Source organism: Lissotriton vulgaris, chromosome 1_1 (assembly GCF_964263255.1).
Source record: "Lissotriton vulgaris chromosome 1_1, aLisVul1.2, whole genome shotgun sequence".
In the NCBI taxonomy this organism is placed as follows: Eukaryota; Metazoa; Chordata; class Amphibia; order Caudata; family Salamandridae; genus Lissotriton; species Lissotriton vulgaris.
In genome coordinates, this window is record NC_141685.1 from 900,560,801 (window position 1) to 900,575,742 (window position 14,942).

At 45.6% G+C, this 14,942-nt stretch overlaps 1 protein-coding gene across 1 annotated transcript in view; it reads left to right on the top strand.

The window, feature by feature from the left end:
* LOC147748143 (uncharacterized) overlaps positions 1-14,502 on the top strand; it is a 47,691-nt gene extending 33,189 nt beyond the window's left edge. The window contains exons 2-3 of the mRNA XM_086927300.1: positions 12,643-13,036; positions 13,080-14,502. Of these exons, the coding sequence (XP_086783426.1) occupies positions 12,643-13,036; positions 13,080-13,631 (946 nt within the window). The 3' untranslated portion in view covers positions 13,632-14,502. The remainder of the gene's footprint in view (positions 1-12,642; positions 13,037-13,079) is intronic.
* The last annotated feature ends 440 nt before the right edge of the window (positions 14,503-14,942 follow it).

Here is a 14,942-nt window from a genome sequence, read left to right on the forward strand (position 1 = left end):
ATTGTTTACTTGTAATTCAAGCTGCGAGCACAAGGTACCTTAATTCCTGCTGCTAATCGTTTATTAGTAAACAAATTGATTGTAGTTAAACAAACCATGTTAGGGCTTAGTTGGGGATCCTGTCTCCTGAAATAAAAGTATAATGTATCTGTATATTTTTAATCTGATTTCATTGTTAATGTGTTTTTGCTGATTGTAATGATTTTAAGTAATCAACAAATAAACTTACTTACATTTTTTTTAAAAAAAAAGCTTTCTGAGTCACTATCTGCATTCTTCCCTTCCAGGCCCCTTTCTCTGCTTTCTTACCTCTCTCTTGAGCCTCCTTTGCCATGTTCTGAGGGAATCAAACAACGACTGCCTACTCCTTTTCGCAAACAATTCTTCCTGTAGAAAATGCATTTTCTGTTCAGCAAAAGTGCCCGCCAATGGCCACTGCAACTCGGCATTGTCCCTCGTATATTTGTGCCATAGCGTACTAAACATTATGGGGCCAAGGCCATGATTTACGTACATATCAAAATCCGGGGAGCCTACTTTAGGCGCTGGCTGACTTTCTTCCAATTGAGCATCATCAGAACAGCAACGACAGCGCAAACAAAACATTTTACTAAGGCACAGCATTTTTAAAAAGAAAAAAAGTTCACTATTTATGCGAGCAGATATTTACAAATATCTTTACCAAACTCGGTCCTCAGACCTCATCAAATACAATTCAAAATGGTACCATGTTCATATGAACTCAAACAAATTCAAGCGCTTGTCCAAAGATAGTCCTCAGACCGTGTCAAATACAAATTAAAATGGCATCATATCCACAAAGGACCAAAGCAAACTCACCTGGTGCCCACTGGTCAAACAAGTGTATTCTCCACTGCCGATCAAACTGTCAGATCCAAGGGTTTCGCCGTTCAGGACCCCAATCAGGATGATCACTGGACAAGGCACTGCCCAGTCAGACAGATGGGGTAGCTGCGAGTACAAGACTCTCCCGTACAGGGATCCCCGGTCCGCCCCTCCGACCCGACTTAGCCCCGACCTCCTCACCTATCCGCAGGCAAGGATGGGTCACCTGATGAAGTCCCTGTTCAGGTGCTAACTGAAGGAAGTGACCCGATTAGGGCCACCAGGGTCACTCGCGGCCACCTCTTGGCCTTCCTCACAAATGAAGTCGGTCAGAGAGTACAGAATTCAAACCAAAGATATTTATTAGAAGTACACTCAGTGGAGTCCGTTCTGACCTGCCTCCTCAGATTGCTGCAAAGGGACTGACCCCTGCTAACATAACACATAATGTACATCTTCCGAATCGCTAAATACACACTCAGATTGGAAATTACCAGTTGGTAGCTGGTACACAAAGATGAGGTGCAACCCCAGGACCCAGTACATGCTATCGCACCATCTAGGTTACTCTGCCTGTGCCCGCCGCTAGCAGACCTATTAAGTGGGAAAGGTATGTGATGACCAAACAGTTTATTCATTAGCACAGCGAAGCTTAACCTTGGAGAAATGAACAGAAAATATCGTATCGCAACTGCTTTCTGCTGAGGCAGATAGAATGAGACAGAAGGTAGTTTAGATCATGGCTCAAAATAGCGACTGAATACAAAATGGTGCAGCGAATGCTAACTTAAGTCGTACAATGCATAGAGGACTTTGGCTAAAAGCATTTTTATTCCTACACATATCAAGTCTCTTTTGGAGACCTTTGGAAGTCAAATCAAATATCTCTAAGTTACCTGCTTATAGCAAGAACAATAAAAACTCTTGATTTCCTCCAGATATTCACATTCGGTCCATCACCTGTTGTGTTTTGCATATTTCGCCCTAAGTGCGCTGGGGATGCCCAGACGTGGGTCCCAGGCACTCCACACCACTGGAGTCAAGCTAGCCGGGCTGATGAGAGGTGTTACTTCGAAACCGGTCCGGTCCTCGGATGCTTGATTCCGTTCTGGGAAGGACATGGCTTTTGTAGTTCGGACTGGACTGTTCCCATGGGGCACAGGGTCAGAGCTGATTTGCATATCGCCATTGTCTAACCCAGGGTGGTGTGGAGTGCAAAAAAACGATGGATTTGTACCCAGATCTTTGGACTGGGGTGAGTGTGTGACATTGATCCACATTCGGTCCATCACCTGTTGTGGTTGCGAAATCAATAGACACAGCATAAAAAAACTGCTCTAGTCACTACATATTTTTGCTTGTATTATTGCTATGTTACCAAGGGTACAACAGTTTATCCTAAATCCAGCTTTTTTAATCAGAAGCATGCCCTGTTTGGTCTTCAACCGTTGTAAATGATCTAGGGGACTATTTGCAAAAATAATTCCAACAGCATCTAGAGCTGTCAATAGTTGTATAGCTGGGACCTATCTCCCTTTATATATAAGGGGATAACCATGCTGCCACTCCAAGATGATGGAATTTCCCGATGATAATAATATTTAAAGATTGGACTTAAAAAGGTAGACCATTGTGTATTACATCTTTTTTTATGACCGAAATCGAAGTCCCATCTGGACCAATTGGCCAAAAAGCTTTTTCTTTCACAATTAAAGACTTAATCAATGCTTTGGTAGGAAGCCATACTTACACTCACCTGCTGTGTGGGCACGATCTAACACTGAAGTCAGTGCTCATGTGCATTTCCTACTAAGGAAGGAGCCATAGGTACCCCATGACATCATCATAAAAATGTTTACCTCAGAAAACAAGTTCCATAAAACATGAGCCATAATAAAAACATGTACACAGTTAATACAAAATAATAATTAAACCTCAAATACATAGACACACCAAGAACAAAGTAAAGAGGCCTGTCTAGCATATTATAAGAAGCCGATTAAAAAAACGATGAATTGCCTATACTTAATCTGTCCCTTACATATCCCTTTAAAAACGGCACAATTTTCAAACAGATGTGTTCAGTAGTTAGCTTCTGTAAATAACTAAGAGCTGGCCTCACCTAGTTTAAAATTAATGTCTTTATGAACGGGTACAATAAATGTACAATGCAAGAACATGAAAAAATGGAGAGTATCTTGATAAGAAAACACATAACGTCTGCATGGTTCAAGATATTTGAACACAGACCATCCTTGAGAATCCACCAAGTAGTGGTGTACCAGGCCTGGCCTGAATCTAATTAGAAGATAATGATAATTGTTACTAACCAAAGTAAGAAGGGCTCAATATACAAGGTTGTTCTAATTATAGCGTAAACAGTGATTTTCTGAATTTCGATAGACTCCTTTATAGACTTTTGATGCATAGAAATGATTTCTTGTCCCACACCAAGTCAGATCTTTTAATAGATTCAGCAGCCATAAACAGATCGAGCGACTTCAAGCCAAAAAGCCAGCTCGCATAAGATTTAACTAGGGGCTCCTGTCAACATTGTAAATAGACAGTGTAAGAAAAGGGGACCCACTGTTATGTGTTGTTCCTAGGGCAGGGAAAAGAACAAATGTACACAAACCCCCTAGCATCTCAGTACTTTAAAAGTAGTATCCTATCTAAATAAGGTAAGGTAAGGTAAAACTTTATGTGCATAGTTACTTAAAACCATTGCAATACATACAAAAAGAAGAAATAATTTCATTTTTAAAATGATCCATATTTAAAATGTTCATGCTCACTCATGAGTGTCACAGCGTGAACTGCAGAGGACTTTCTGTGTCATTACAGTTATAATGACCCGGCTAGTTATGCCTATGCGACCTATAGAAAAGTTGCGATCCTCTCTGGCGGTTGGCTGACCACTTAATAAAAATTGCCCCTGTAGACCAATTGTCTGCAGAATGAGAGTCAGTTTGGCATTTTTGACCGAGCTGCTTCGAGGAATCTGACTAGCCTTGTGTTTAATTGTGGTGATGAAGGATCAAAGCATGCCACGTCTGCTTGTCTCCTTGTCCTGATCCCTCTTTGATTGAGGGGGATTTTTAGCAGCTGTCTCCTTTCTTTGCACAGCTCTGTGCAGGTACAGATGATGTGTGTGATGTCATCTTGATCCTTATTGCACAGACTGCATTGAGTAAAAGCCTGCACCCTTTTCCAGGGAGGGAGCTGCTGCGTGGTTGGTAACACTCCTAGCCTGAACTTTAAACATTTTTGTTTCAGTATTTTTGAGTATCCCACATTAAAGTAATATTGTGGGGCTAGGGACATATATGTGGCCAGAGTCATCCAGGCGTGCGCTCTAACCGAAAAGGTCGCCTTGTCCTCTAGCAAGGAGTGTGTCTTCAGTGTCTTCCACACCGTTTTTTTAACGCTGAATGGAGGCAGTGTGTGTCCCATAAGGGGGAAAGGCCTGTGATTGTCAAAGCCTCATCAAGATATTGTCCTGCGGGTGAGTTCTCCCTCTGTTGGATCTCTTGCCAGAGGAGGTGATTTAATGTGTTAGGATTTGCTGACCTAATCTTGTGCCAGCAGTTGATGATAGCTCCATAGCTGACCCAGGTTTGCTTTATGAGACCAAACTCCAAACAAATTTGTGCCGGTGAGGTATAGATCGGGAGGCTGAACATTATTCTATATGCTTTGACCAGTGTTTTATCCAGGAGGTTGCTAACTCTCCCACGCAGTGCCTTGGTGCCAAGGGTAATAGAATGTAATATTTTGGCCCGGGTTACCATCAAGAATGGATTCAGAGTGGGGCAGAGTAGTTTGGCTGATACTCCTTTCAAAGAGAGTGCGAGGATCATCCCTTTCCTTTTAATCTCCTGTTGCTGGCGGCTGATTAAACCTTCTTTGTCTATGTAGATGCCCAAATACTTATAAGCCTTTGCTGGCTCAATGTGTTTGGTACCCAGGTGCCATTGATCGGACTTTTTTAGTTTCTTGTCGATTGTCATGATCCTTGTTTTGCTTAAGTTTATTAAGAGATTGTTTTCTTCTGCATAGACCTCTAGGCAATTCAGGAGATGTTGCAGGCCCACTGCCGTGTAACTGAGTAGAACAACGTCGTCCGTGTAAAGTAAATGAGATATTGGGGAACCCCCTAATCTGGGTGCGTGCAAATTGCATTTATCAAGTGCCAAGGCTAGGTCTGCCATGAATAGATTGAATAACACGGGGCCAGCACGCAGCCCTGTTTCAGCCCTTTCGATTTTTTGATTTTCCTTGAGAGGTGCGTTCCTGAGCCCAGTTTTACTTGAACCCAGGTGTCGGAGTGTAGGAGCATGATCATTGATAGGAGGTTGTTGGGAATACCCCATCTGACCAACTTGGACCATCATTTGGCCTGTCCACATCATCAAAAGCGGCACTATAGTCAACAAAGCAGACATGGAGCTGCATTTTCCTGATTTTTGCCATGTCGATTAACAGTGACATTGCCATAATATTAGCTGTTATACCAGAGCATTTTCGGAATCCTGTCTGGTTTAACGGGATTATTTGGTTGTTTTCTGCCCAGATTGACAGTTCCTCCAGCAATGTGCCCGCAAAATATTTGGCTTTGTTATCGATCAGGGCTAATAATCGATATATCTAAATAGGGGGATCAAAACGGCATACATTTAGGGTGAATACACAATAATATATATTAGTAATCAACATAATTAAAATATTTTAAAACAAGGTACTTCCATGCAATATCATTGTTATACATGAACCGCTGATACAATGTATATTCATCCTACAATAATCTCAACATTTGTATCCTCATTCATTCATATCATCCAACACATTTGGCAGTGTACACAAAATCTATACAATGCTAATGCAAAATATCTAGCACAGTAATCCTTGATTTTGAATTGTTATAGTAAAAACAGTCATCAGGATTATTCATTTAAGAGTACAACATATTTATCCTGTATCTATAATGTGCTTTCTGAGTCAACTGGCACTCTTTATAGACGCCTTTTGTTCAGGATTTTTGTGGCTTTTATCTACGCGTGTTTTGGCACAAAAATGCCTTCATCAGGAAAGTCACCTTCAATCAAGGATAATGGGTAGCAGCCATTATATTACACATTGAATAGAGCCCTTAAGCAGACTTTCTATGCTTTAAAAGAACGGTTTGCAACAGTGGCCAAACATGGTTACCATGAGAAAACCTTCACCCAGTGTGAATTTGATGCAGTTCAGTATAACGGGTTAAAAAGTGTGCAGATGGTACCACATAAAGGTCATGCCAAAAGTGATGCCCAAGATCTCAGAGGTAGTTACAAAGAATGGCGAGTTTACAAATGGGACATGTGCCTCATGCAGCTCAATGGAAAAGCCACTCGACATAAAGATGGATCAAAGAGGAGGGAAATACTGACCTGCAAATGCAAAATGTATTTACCAGACACTGGACAGCTAAATTGTATTGCTACAAAAGCCCTAAAGAGTACTGAAAGGAAATATATGTGGATGTCATTGACAAGAGATAAACTGCTCTTTAGAAATGCCCTGTTAAGCTCCAATTCTGGTTTAATCTAGAATGAGAGCCATTTCAATAGTGAATGGAGAGCAATCATATCACTAATATATCTCAGGCCTAATTCTTCATGGGCAACAGATGATGAATTGCAATGGGGGAAGGGCAAGTAGACATCTTAGGAAATTATTCTCCACAGTTGGAGAGACTTACAGTCTACATACTCCAAAAACTCGCTTACATACTTAAACAAATTACTTACCTTCTTTAACGATTTATCTGGTAGAGACACAGTCTAGCCGCAGATTCCTTAACTTAGAATATCCCAAGGCGTCAGACTGGATCCCGAAAACTTTTTCCCCAGCAGTATCTCTGCACGCCGGGGTGGTAGCATCGCCCTGCTCCGTCCTGACATGGACTATGGAAGTAACGTCAATGGCGCCATATAAGACCCCCCGGCGTGCTGACGTCAGTTTTCTGGTGAAACTGTCCGCGCCACAACGCAGAGCCGTGACAAAAACTGCAAAAGTATAGGAACAGTGTGTGAAAAAAGAGCAAAAACCTTTGAAACAACAATGATAAGAAATCATTCAACACCATGTGGAAATAGTACCCAACACTTCAAGGGACGGAAGGAAGCGAGCAGAACACCCGCCCCAGCAAAAAGCCCATCAAAGCGAAGAGCTGTGCCCCCCGAAGAGGCAACGCACCCCCACAGTGACCTATGAACTGTAGCATAGTAAAAGAGAATCTCAAGCCAATCGACTGCAGCATAAACAAGGAAACCCCAAAGAAATGGTGAGAAACTGACGAGGGTGGAGGGAGGGTAGGAAAACATGAGAAGCTCCACGCTAGAGGACCCCAGGTGGAGCAGCATTGAAAAGCACACAACCTAGATACCCAAAAAAAAGAATGGGGGAGGGCCAAAATGCCAAAAACAGAATGAAACACCCTGCCCCAGAGGTAGGTAATGTGGGCAACCCTCAGGAAGACCAATGCCACCTGTAAGGAGGCGAGGTGGTAGAACCCCCACCTGGAAAGGTCCTCGCAGAGCGGGGAGGATGGGAGGGAGTTAATGAATCTGTGGCTAGACTGTGTCTCTACCAGTTACATCGTTACCAAAGGTAAGTAACATGTTCAGCTGAGAGAGACATCTAGCCTCAGATTCCTTAACTTAGAATAGATACCAAAGCCATACCACATTGGAGGAGGGCCTGTGGCTGAAACCCACCAAGTTCCAGGTGAACTGATCAGTCAATAACTTTAACTAAACCCAGTGGGAACAGCACTGCCAGCACAGTTGACACCAGACCTGTAAGGGAGCATGAACATGGGGAGGCAAAGGCATCACAAATCAGTCAGTGGACGTTACAATACCTCCCTCGCCCAGACAGGGACGAAAGGAGACACAGAACCAGAAAGGACACGTAATCAGCTCCGATGTAAATCAGGCGTTGAAGTACACCCGAGGTACACTCAGCACCTTGGGTGGGACCCGGTGATGAAGCATGCCACCAACTTAGTTGGAGGGTGAGGGTTTTCATAAAAAACAAATGGTTTTCCCACACAGGAAGATCTAGCTTCTCAAGTGTGAACCAGTTCCTATTGATATCTATTACTTCTCCAGGGATGACCAAGGTCGGGGTGTGTATGGTTAAAAGGACGCAGAGGCCCGGCCATCTGGGGGCGAGCTGAGCTTAGGCAAATTCCCTAAGCAAAGAGAGTACCTCTGATTAGACCTATATTGCTTTGTCACAAGAATCTATCATAAGTATTATGAAACTGGATGCTATAGAAGAAGAGAAAGGACTGTAATTACTTTAAAGACATTATTTTATTATTTTTCTTTTCTGTTTTTTCAATTTAACTGTTTATACATAGGTACAGTTTATTTTGTTACACGAAAACATAGTCATAAATAACAAGCTTTCAAAAAAAGTGTAGATTTCATAAAGTGCAATTGAAGCAAAACACCCCTACCAAATCATCGTATCCTATTACCATTCATTCTATCATGCATACCTCTACATTCACTACCTTTTCTAAAAAACAAATAGACAAATAGACAGAGTCTTACATAAGATTAACCCAAAAGTATATTAGGTAGACCACTATAGATGTGAGGGAGAGAGGTCCTACCACTTAGTCATAAACCGATCTATACACTGTTTTCCAATCTGTAATACATTGTCCAGGTCTTTGGTGTGTACGGCCTACGTACGTTTCGGTGATAATTGATAGTTAGATCACCTTCTTCAGGGCCAGAGCATAAGACTAACAATTGAGACAACACATAAATACATGAATTAAAAAACGGGGAGTTCTTCAGTTTGTTTCGGTGATAATTGATAGTTAGATCACCTTCTTCAGGGCCAGAGCATAAGACTAACAATTGAGACAACACATAAATACATGAATTAAAAAACGGGGAGTTCTTCAGTTTCTATTTATATTAATCCGGATAAATCCAAGTTCTTCCACATGGTGGTCTTTAAAAGGAAACTATTTGCCACAGGTATAATTTCATCTGAGTGAAGAGATGAGCTGATATTATCTTTAATTCCAGGAGTTTGGTAAGCGCCAAGTTGAGCACTGTATTTAACGAGTGGGCTTTCCACTATGGCTTGTTCTCATATTTCTGGTCATAGTTCTATTCTTGTGCGAGGACTAGTTATATAAAAGAATATCATCACACCATCGTGTTATCCACGACGTAGTCTGTAATGGGGGGTTCCTTGCCTTCGAGCAGCGTAAGGCAATTTCCCTACACTGCCAGTATACATCCATCAGCGCAGAGGTGCCCATTGCATAGCTAGTATGTGCAGTATTGCTCCACAATTCTCATTCGTGCCAAGCAGGATTGTTTCTTTGCTTCTGAAACACAAGGAATACATTGTAAGTTTCTGTACAATTAGGGGTTGCCCCTTCCCCTTTAGCCATGTTTACCTATTTCAGCATCCCAGATTTCCTGACATGGGGTATCTATTCTGGTATTCAACCCTTCCCTACTAGACTAATTTCCTCTTGCATCATCAAGGTGAATGGCCCTGCACTGAACACCATATCAGGGGTCCATTTAATATTAAATTAGACTGCCCCAGATTCGCTGATGGCAACCCTGGGACTACATACCGAGGCGGAAGTGAACCTGCATGTGCATGGGTGCTGAGGTTTTGCTACCTCCTAGAACTTAAAATCTCAGGGCCAAATAGTGTATTCTTCTTTAGTTCCCTACCTGCACATCCTGTTCAGCTCGGTTTGAATATCGCTAGGTTTAGTGAAAAGGTACAGTGCTGTGGGGCTGGTCTCAGACCGAGTGAAGTTTACTACTACTCTTTAGGGTTCTACATTAAGTTGGATCTTGGCCCTAATCCTACACAGGTACAGGTGGATGAGACCATTTGCAGTTTCGTGGGCTATCTCTTGGGATAATTAAAGTCTGTCTGCGCCTACGGCATGTGGCATCAGCGAGCAGATAGAGCACAACCTGGCTGATGTTTAAGCGCCCAAGGCGGTCATGTGCTGATACATGTGTAGTGTAAGAGTGTGCTGTGTAGTGAGTGTAGGATACTAGCATTCAGTGCAGTGTAATTATAAGTGAGGTGGGAAAGGTCCCTGTGCAATCACTGTGGAAACGTTGAGGTAGGCTCCATATGACTAGGTAGATTTCTGGCTACGGATGGATGCGGCCACACCCATACTAAACAGATGGTATTCAGTGATACAAATATACATAACGTTTGGAACATAGCAGGTTTTGGGATAGGTTCCAGGGGAGACATTTGCAGTCTTTCGGTGAGCAGAGGTGTCTTTGCTGTAGCACAGAGCGAAAAGTATTTGTTAAAATAATATCTGTTAAACAGACCATGGTATTCGCTAGAACACTTGGGCCTTGGGAAGTTGTGGCTAAAGTAGTGGCGGACCGCTGTAAAGGTGGTGCACTCGTGGCTTGATTGCAGACCTATTGGTTAAGAGCTGTGGGTTGTAGGTTAGCTTAGAACAACATACATCGTTATTCAGTCACAGAAAATTCTGTGCCTTTCTTTTGAGGGACATATTATGTATACTCATTTTACGTAAACCTTAAAGTGGGGGGTACCAGAAGGTGGCCCCAGTTGAGGCAGCTATTTAGGGAATGTGACTGTTTAGTCATGGATCACCCGAGCTTTATTTTGTGGATCATTTGGTCCTCCCCTTGCCATGACGAGGGGAGTTTTTAGGTCTTGCCTGCCAATGCGCTTGCGCATCGCTGGCGAGAGATATAGAGGGCAAACCAAGGTCTTAAACCATCGTGGATTTCGGACAGTCCGTGTGGTGCACTCGGGCGGAACGCGCGTCCACATCAAAGCCATCAGCCTCCCTCCCACAGGCATCAGAAGCTTCCTCCAGCGTGCGTTCGGCCTCAGGCATTTCTCATCCCCCCTAATTATTCACCCCTGATGTTGCTGCCCATGGCCGTACTTTCGCTTTCACGTCCGCCAGGCCGTGTCTCGCATTTCTCCCCCCCCCCTAATTATTCACCCCTGCTGTTGCCCACAGCCGTACTTTCACTTTCACGGCCGTGTCTCTTACATCATCCGCCCCCCTCCCAGTGTACTTTTATTTTTTTCCTTTCAAGGAGGCAGTTTCAGTCGCATGTGCTCGGGCCCTTTGGCAGGGATTGTCCACTGCTCCCCGAGGTGCAGTCCCATGGACGATTTCCAGGAGGCAGTTTCAGTCGCATGTGCTTTTTACACCGCTGCCTTGTCAGACTGTCAGACACAAAGAACACCCACAGCAGAGCGCAGACTGCCACATCACTGTATCTCCTACACAAAGAGCGAGTAAACAATATCGTGCTGCTCGGGTTGTTGCTGGGCCCTTTGGCAGGGATTGTCCACTGCTCCCCGAGGTGCAGCCCCATGGACGAGGCACTAGGAAACACTTTTTTTTTGGCGTGTGATTTATTTTACAACCCGGCCAGGAATGTTTGCGGCTGTACATTTCTTAAATTACGTGTAGAAACTTGAGACAGACGTAGACTGGGCCAGTACACTACATGCGGAAATGACGTATACATAGTTATTTTTCCACATTTCATAGGCCGAGGATGTAAACTAATATTTGAGACGTGTAATACTTTTTATCTAAAACATGAGCACTTGAAATTCGTATGCGGTTATATTAAGCGGTTTTTTATTATGGGTACATATTTTTGTTTTGTTGATTGTACGTGGCAAAAACGTAGCTTTTCACCCTCTGAAAGTTGCGTGCAATTGCCCATGCGTTTTTCTCGCACCTATATGAGTCGTTCAAACACGAACGCTGAGCACACCAACACGAAAACAATGTAGTGTAACAACAGCATGTTTGTTGTGCGGATTATTTTCCTTTGTGAATGATGTCATATGCAAAGCCACGAGGTAACACAACTGCATGACTTGTAATTGAACCTAACGTCACTAATGCAATACTTTTAATAGTAAAGGTATGAAGCGGCTTTCAAACTCATTCGTTCTTTATCACGATTGCAAATCAGACACAGCGTGTCTCGTGGCGCAGGCGGAGTTCAACTGTAATTAAAACATTGGGATGATTAATGTAATACAATTTTGCAATGGTTCGCATGACTTCATGGTTTGGTTTATTTTGATATCGATTGTTGGCAAAGATTGAATCCACATAATGTGTTCAATGTTTTATCCTTTCGTTGTTACATGCCAGAATCTAGTTCAGGACGTCCCTTCTGACATCCTAGGCTGGTTAAACTAAAACATCTGTGATTATTTATTACATGTATGGCCTTCTTGAACGCCACCACCCCCACCCCTCTCACTCTATCTTTTCTCTGTGGTCTTGTACTTTGAGGGTGTTGATGATTACATCAGAGGCACCACCATCATTTGTTTTCCCCTCCCACCCTTCCTTTGATGTCCGCCGCGCGTGGCCTCTGGCTGTCGCCTCTCCGTCCTTCACAGCCCCTCTGTGTCATGGAATCTCAAATTTGGGGACAACATCTTCAAAACAAGCCTGTTCATGTTAACACTTGCAATTAGAATCCTTTCTTTCTTTCCTTTCATCCTTCCTTTCCTTCCTTCCTTCCTTCCCATCCTTTCTTGCCTTCCTTTTCTTTCTTCCATTCCTCCCTCCCTTTCATTCCTTTCTTTCTTTCCTTCCTTCCTCCTTTCTTCCCTTCCCTTCCACATTATCACTCAGCACCACCACAGCATCACTCAGCACCACCACAGCATCACTCAGCACCACCACAGCATCACTCAGCACCACCACAGCATCACTCAGCACCACCACAGCATCACTCAGCACCACCACAGCATCACTCAGCACCACCACAGCATCACTCAGCACCACCACAGCATCACTCAGCACCACCACAGCATCACTCAGCACCACCACCACATCACTCAGCACCACTCAGCGCCACCACAGCACCACTCAGCGCCACCACAGCATCACTCAGTGCCACCCCAGCATCACTCAGTGCCACCCCAGCATCACTCAGCGCCATCCCAGCATCACTCAGCGCCATCCCAGCATCACTCAGCACCACCACATCACTCAGCGCTACCCCAGCATCACTTAGCGCTACCCCAGCATCACTCAGCACCGCCGCAGCACCACTCATCACCACCCCAGCATCACTCAGTGCCACCCCAGCATCACTCAGTGCCACCCCAGCATCACTCAGTGCCTCCCCAGCATCACTCAGTGCCACCCCAGCATCACTCAGTGCCACCCCAGCATCACTCAGCACCACCCCAGCATCACTCAGCACCACCCCAGCATCACTCAGCACCACCGCAGCACCACTCATCACCACCCCAGCATCACTCAGTGCCACCCCAGCATCACTCAGCGCCACCCCAGCATCACTCAGCACCACCACAGCACAACTCAGCGCCGCCCCAGCATCACTCAGCACCGCCACAGCACCACTCAGCATCCCCACATCACTCAGCGCTACCCCAGCATCACTCAGCACCACCACAGCACCACTACAGCATCACTCAGCGCCACTCCAGCATCACTCAGCACCACAGCAGCACTCAGCACCACCACAGCACCACCACAGCATCACTCAGCGCCACCCCAGCATCACTCAGCACCACCACAGCATCACTCAGCACCACAACAGCATCACTCAGCACCACCACAGCTTCATTCAGCACCATCACAGCATCATTCAGCACCACCACAGCACCACTCAGCATCACCAAATCATCACTCAGCGCTACCCCAGCATCACTCAGCGCTACCCTAGCATCACTCAGCGCTACCCTAGCATCACTCAGCGCTACCCCAGCATCACTCAGCATCACCACCCCAGCATCACCCAGCACCACCACAGCATCACTCAGCACCACCACAGCATCACTCAGCACCACCACAGCATCACTCAGCACCACCACAGCATCACTCAGCACCACCACAGCATCACTCAGCACCACCACAGCATCACTCAGCACCACCACAGCATCACTCAGCACCACCACAGCATCACTCAGCACCACAGCACCACTCAGCATCACCACATCACTCAGCATCACCACATCACTCAGCATCACCACATCACTCAGCATCACCACATCACTCAGCATCACCACATCACTCAGCATCACCACATCACTCAGCGCTACCCCAGCATCACTCAGCGCTACCCCAGCATCACTCAGCGCTACCCCAGCATCACTCAGCGCTACCCCAGCATCACTCAGCGCTACCCCAGCATCACTCAGCGCTACCGCAGCATCACTCAGCGCTACCCCAGCATCACTCAGCGCTACCCCAGCATCACTCAGCGCTACCCCAGCATCACTCAGCGCTACCCCAGCATCACTCAGCACCACAACAGCATCACTCAGTGCCACCCCAGCATCACTCAGTGCCACCCCAGCATCACTCAGCACCACCACAGCACCACTTAGCACCACCCAGCACCACCACAGCACCACTCAGCACCACCACAGCACCACCACAGCACCACTCGCACCACCCAGCACCACCACAGCACCACCAGAGCATCAATCAGCACTACCACAGCATCAATCAGCACTACCACAGCACCACTCAGCGCCACCCCAGTATCACTCAGCGCCACCCCAGCATCACTCAGCACCACCACATTATCACTCAGCATCACCACAGCACCACCACAGCATCACTCAGCGGCACCACAGCATCACTCAGCACCACACCAGCACCACTCAGCACCACCACAGCACCACCTCAGCACCACCTCAGCACCACCACAGCACCACTCAGCATCACATCATCACTCAGTGCCACCGCATCACTCAGCGCCACCACCGCATCACTCAGCACCACCACAGCACCACTCAGCACCACCACAGCATCACTCAGCACCACCACAGCACCACCACAGCAGCACTCAGCACCACCACGCACCACCCCAGCAATACTCAGCGCCACCACAGCATCACTCAGTGCCACCCCAGCATCACTCAGTGCCACCCCAGCATCACTCAGCGCCATCCCAGCATCACTCAGCGCCATCCCAGCATCACTCAGCACCACCACATCACTCAGCGCTACCCCAGCATCACTTAGCGCT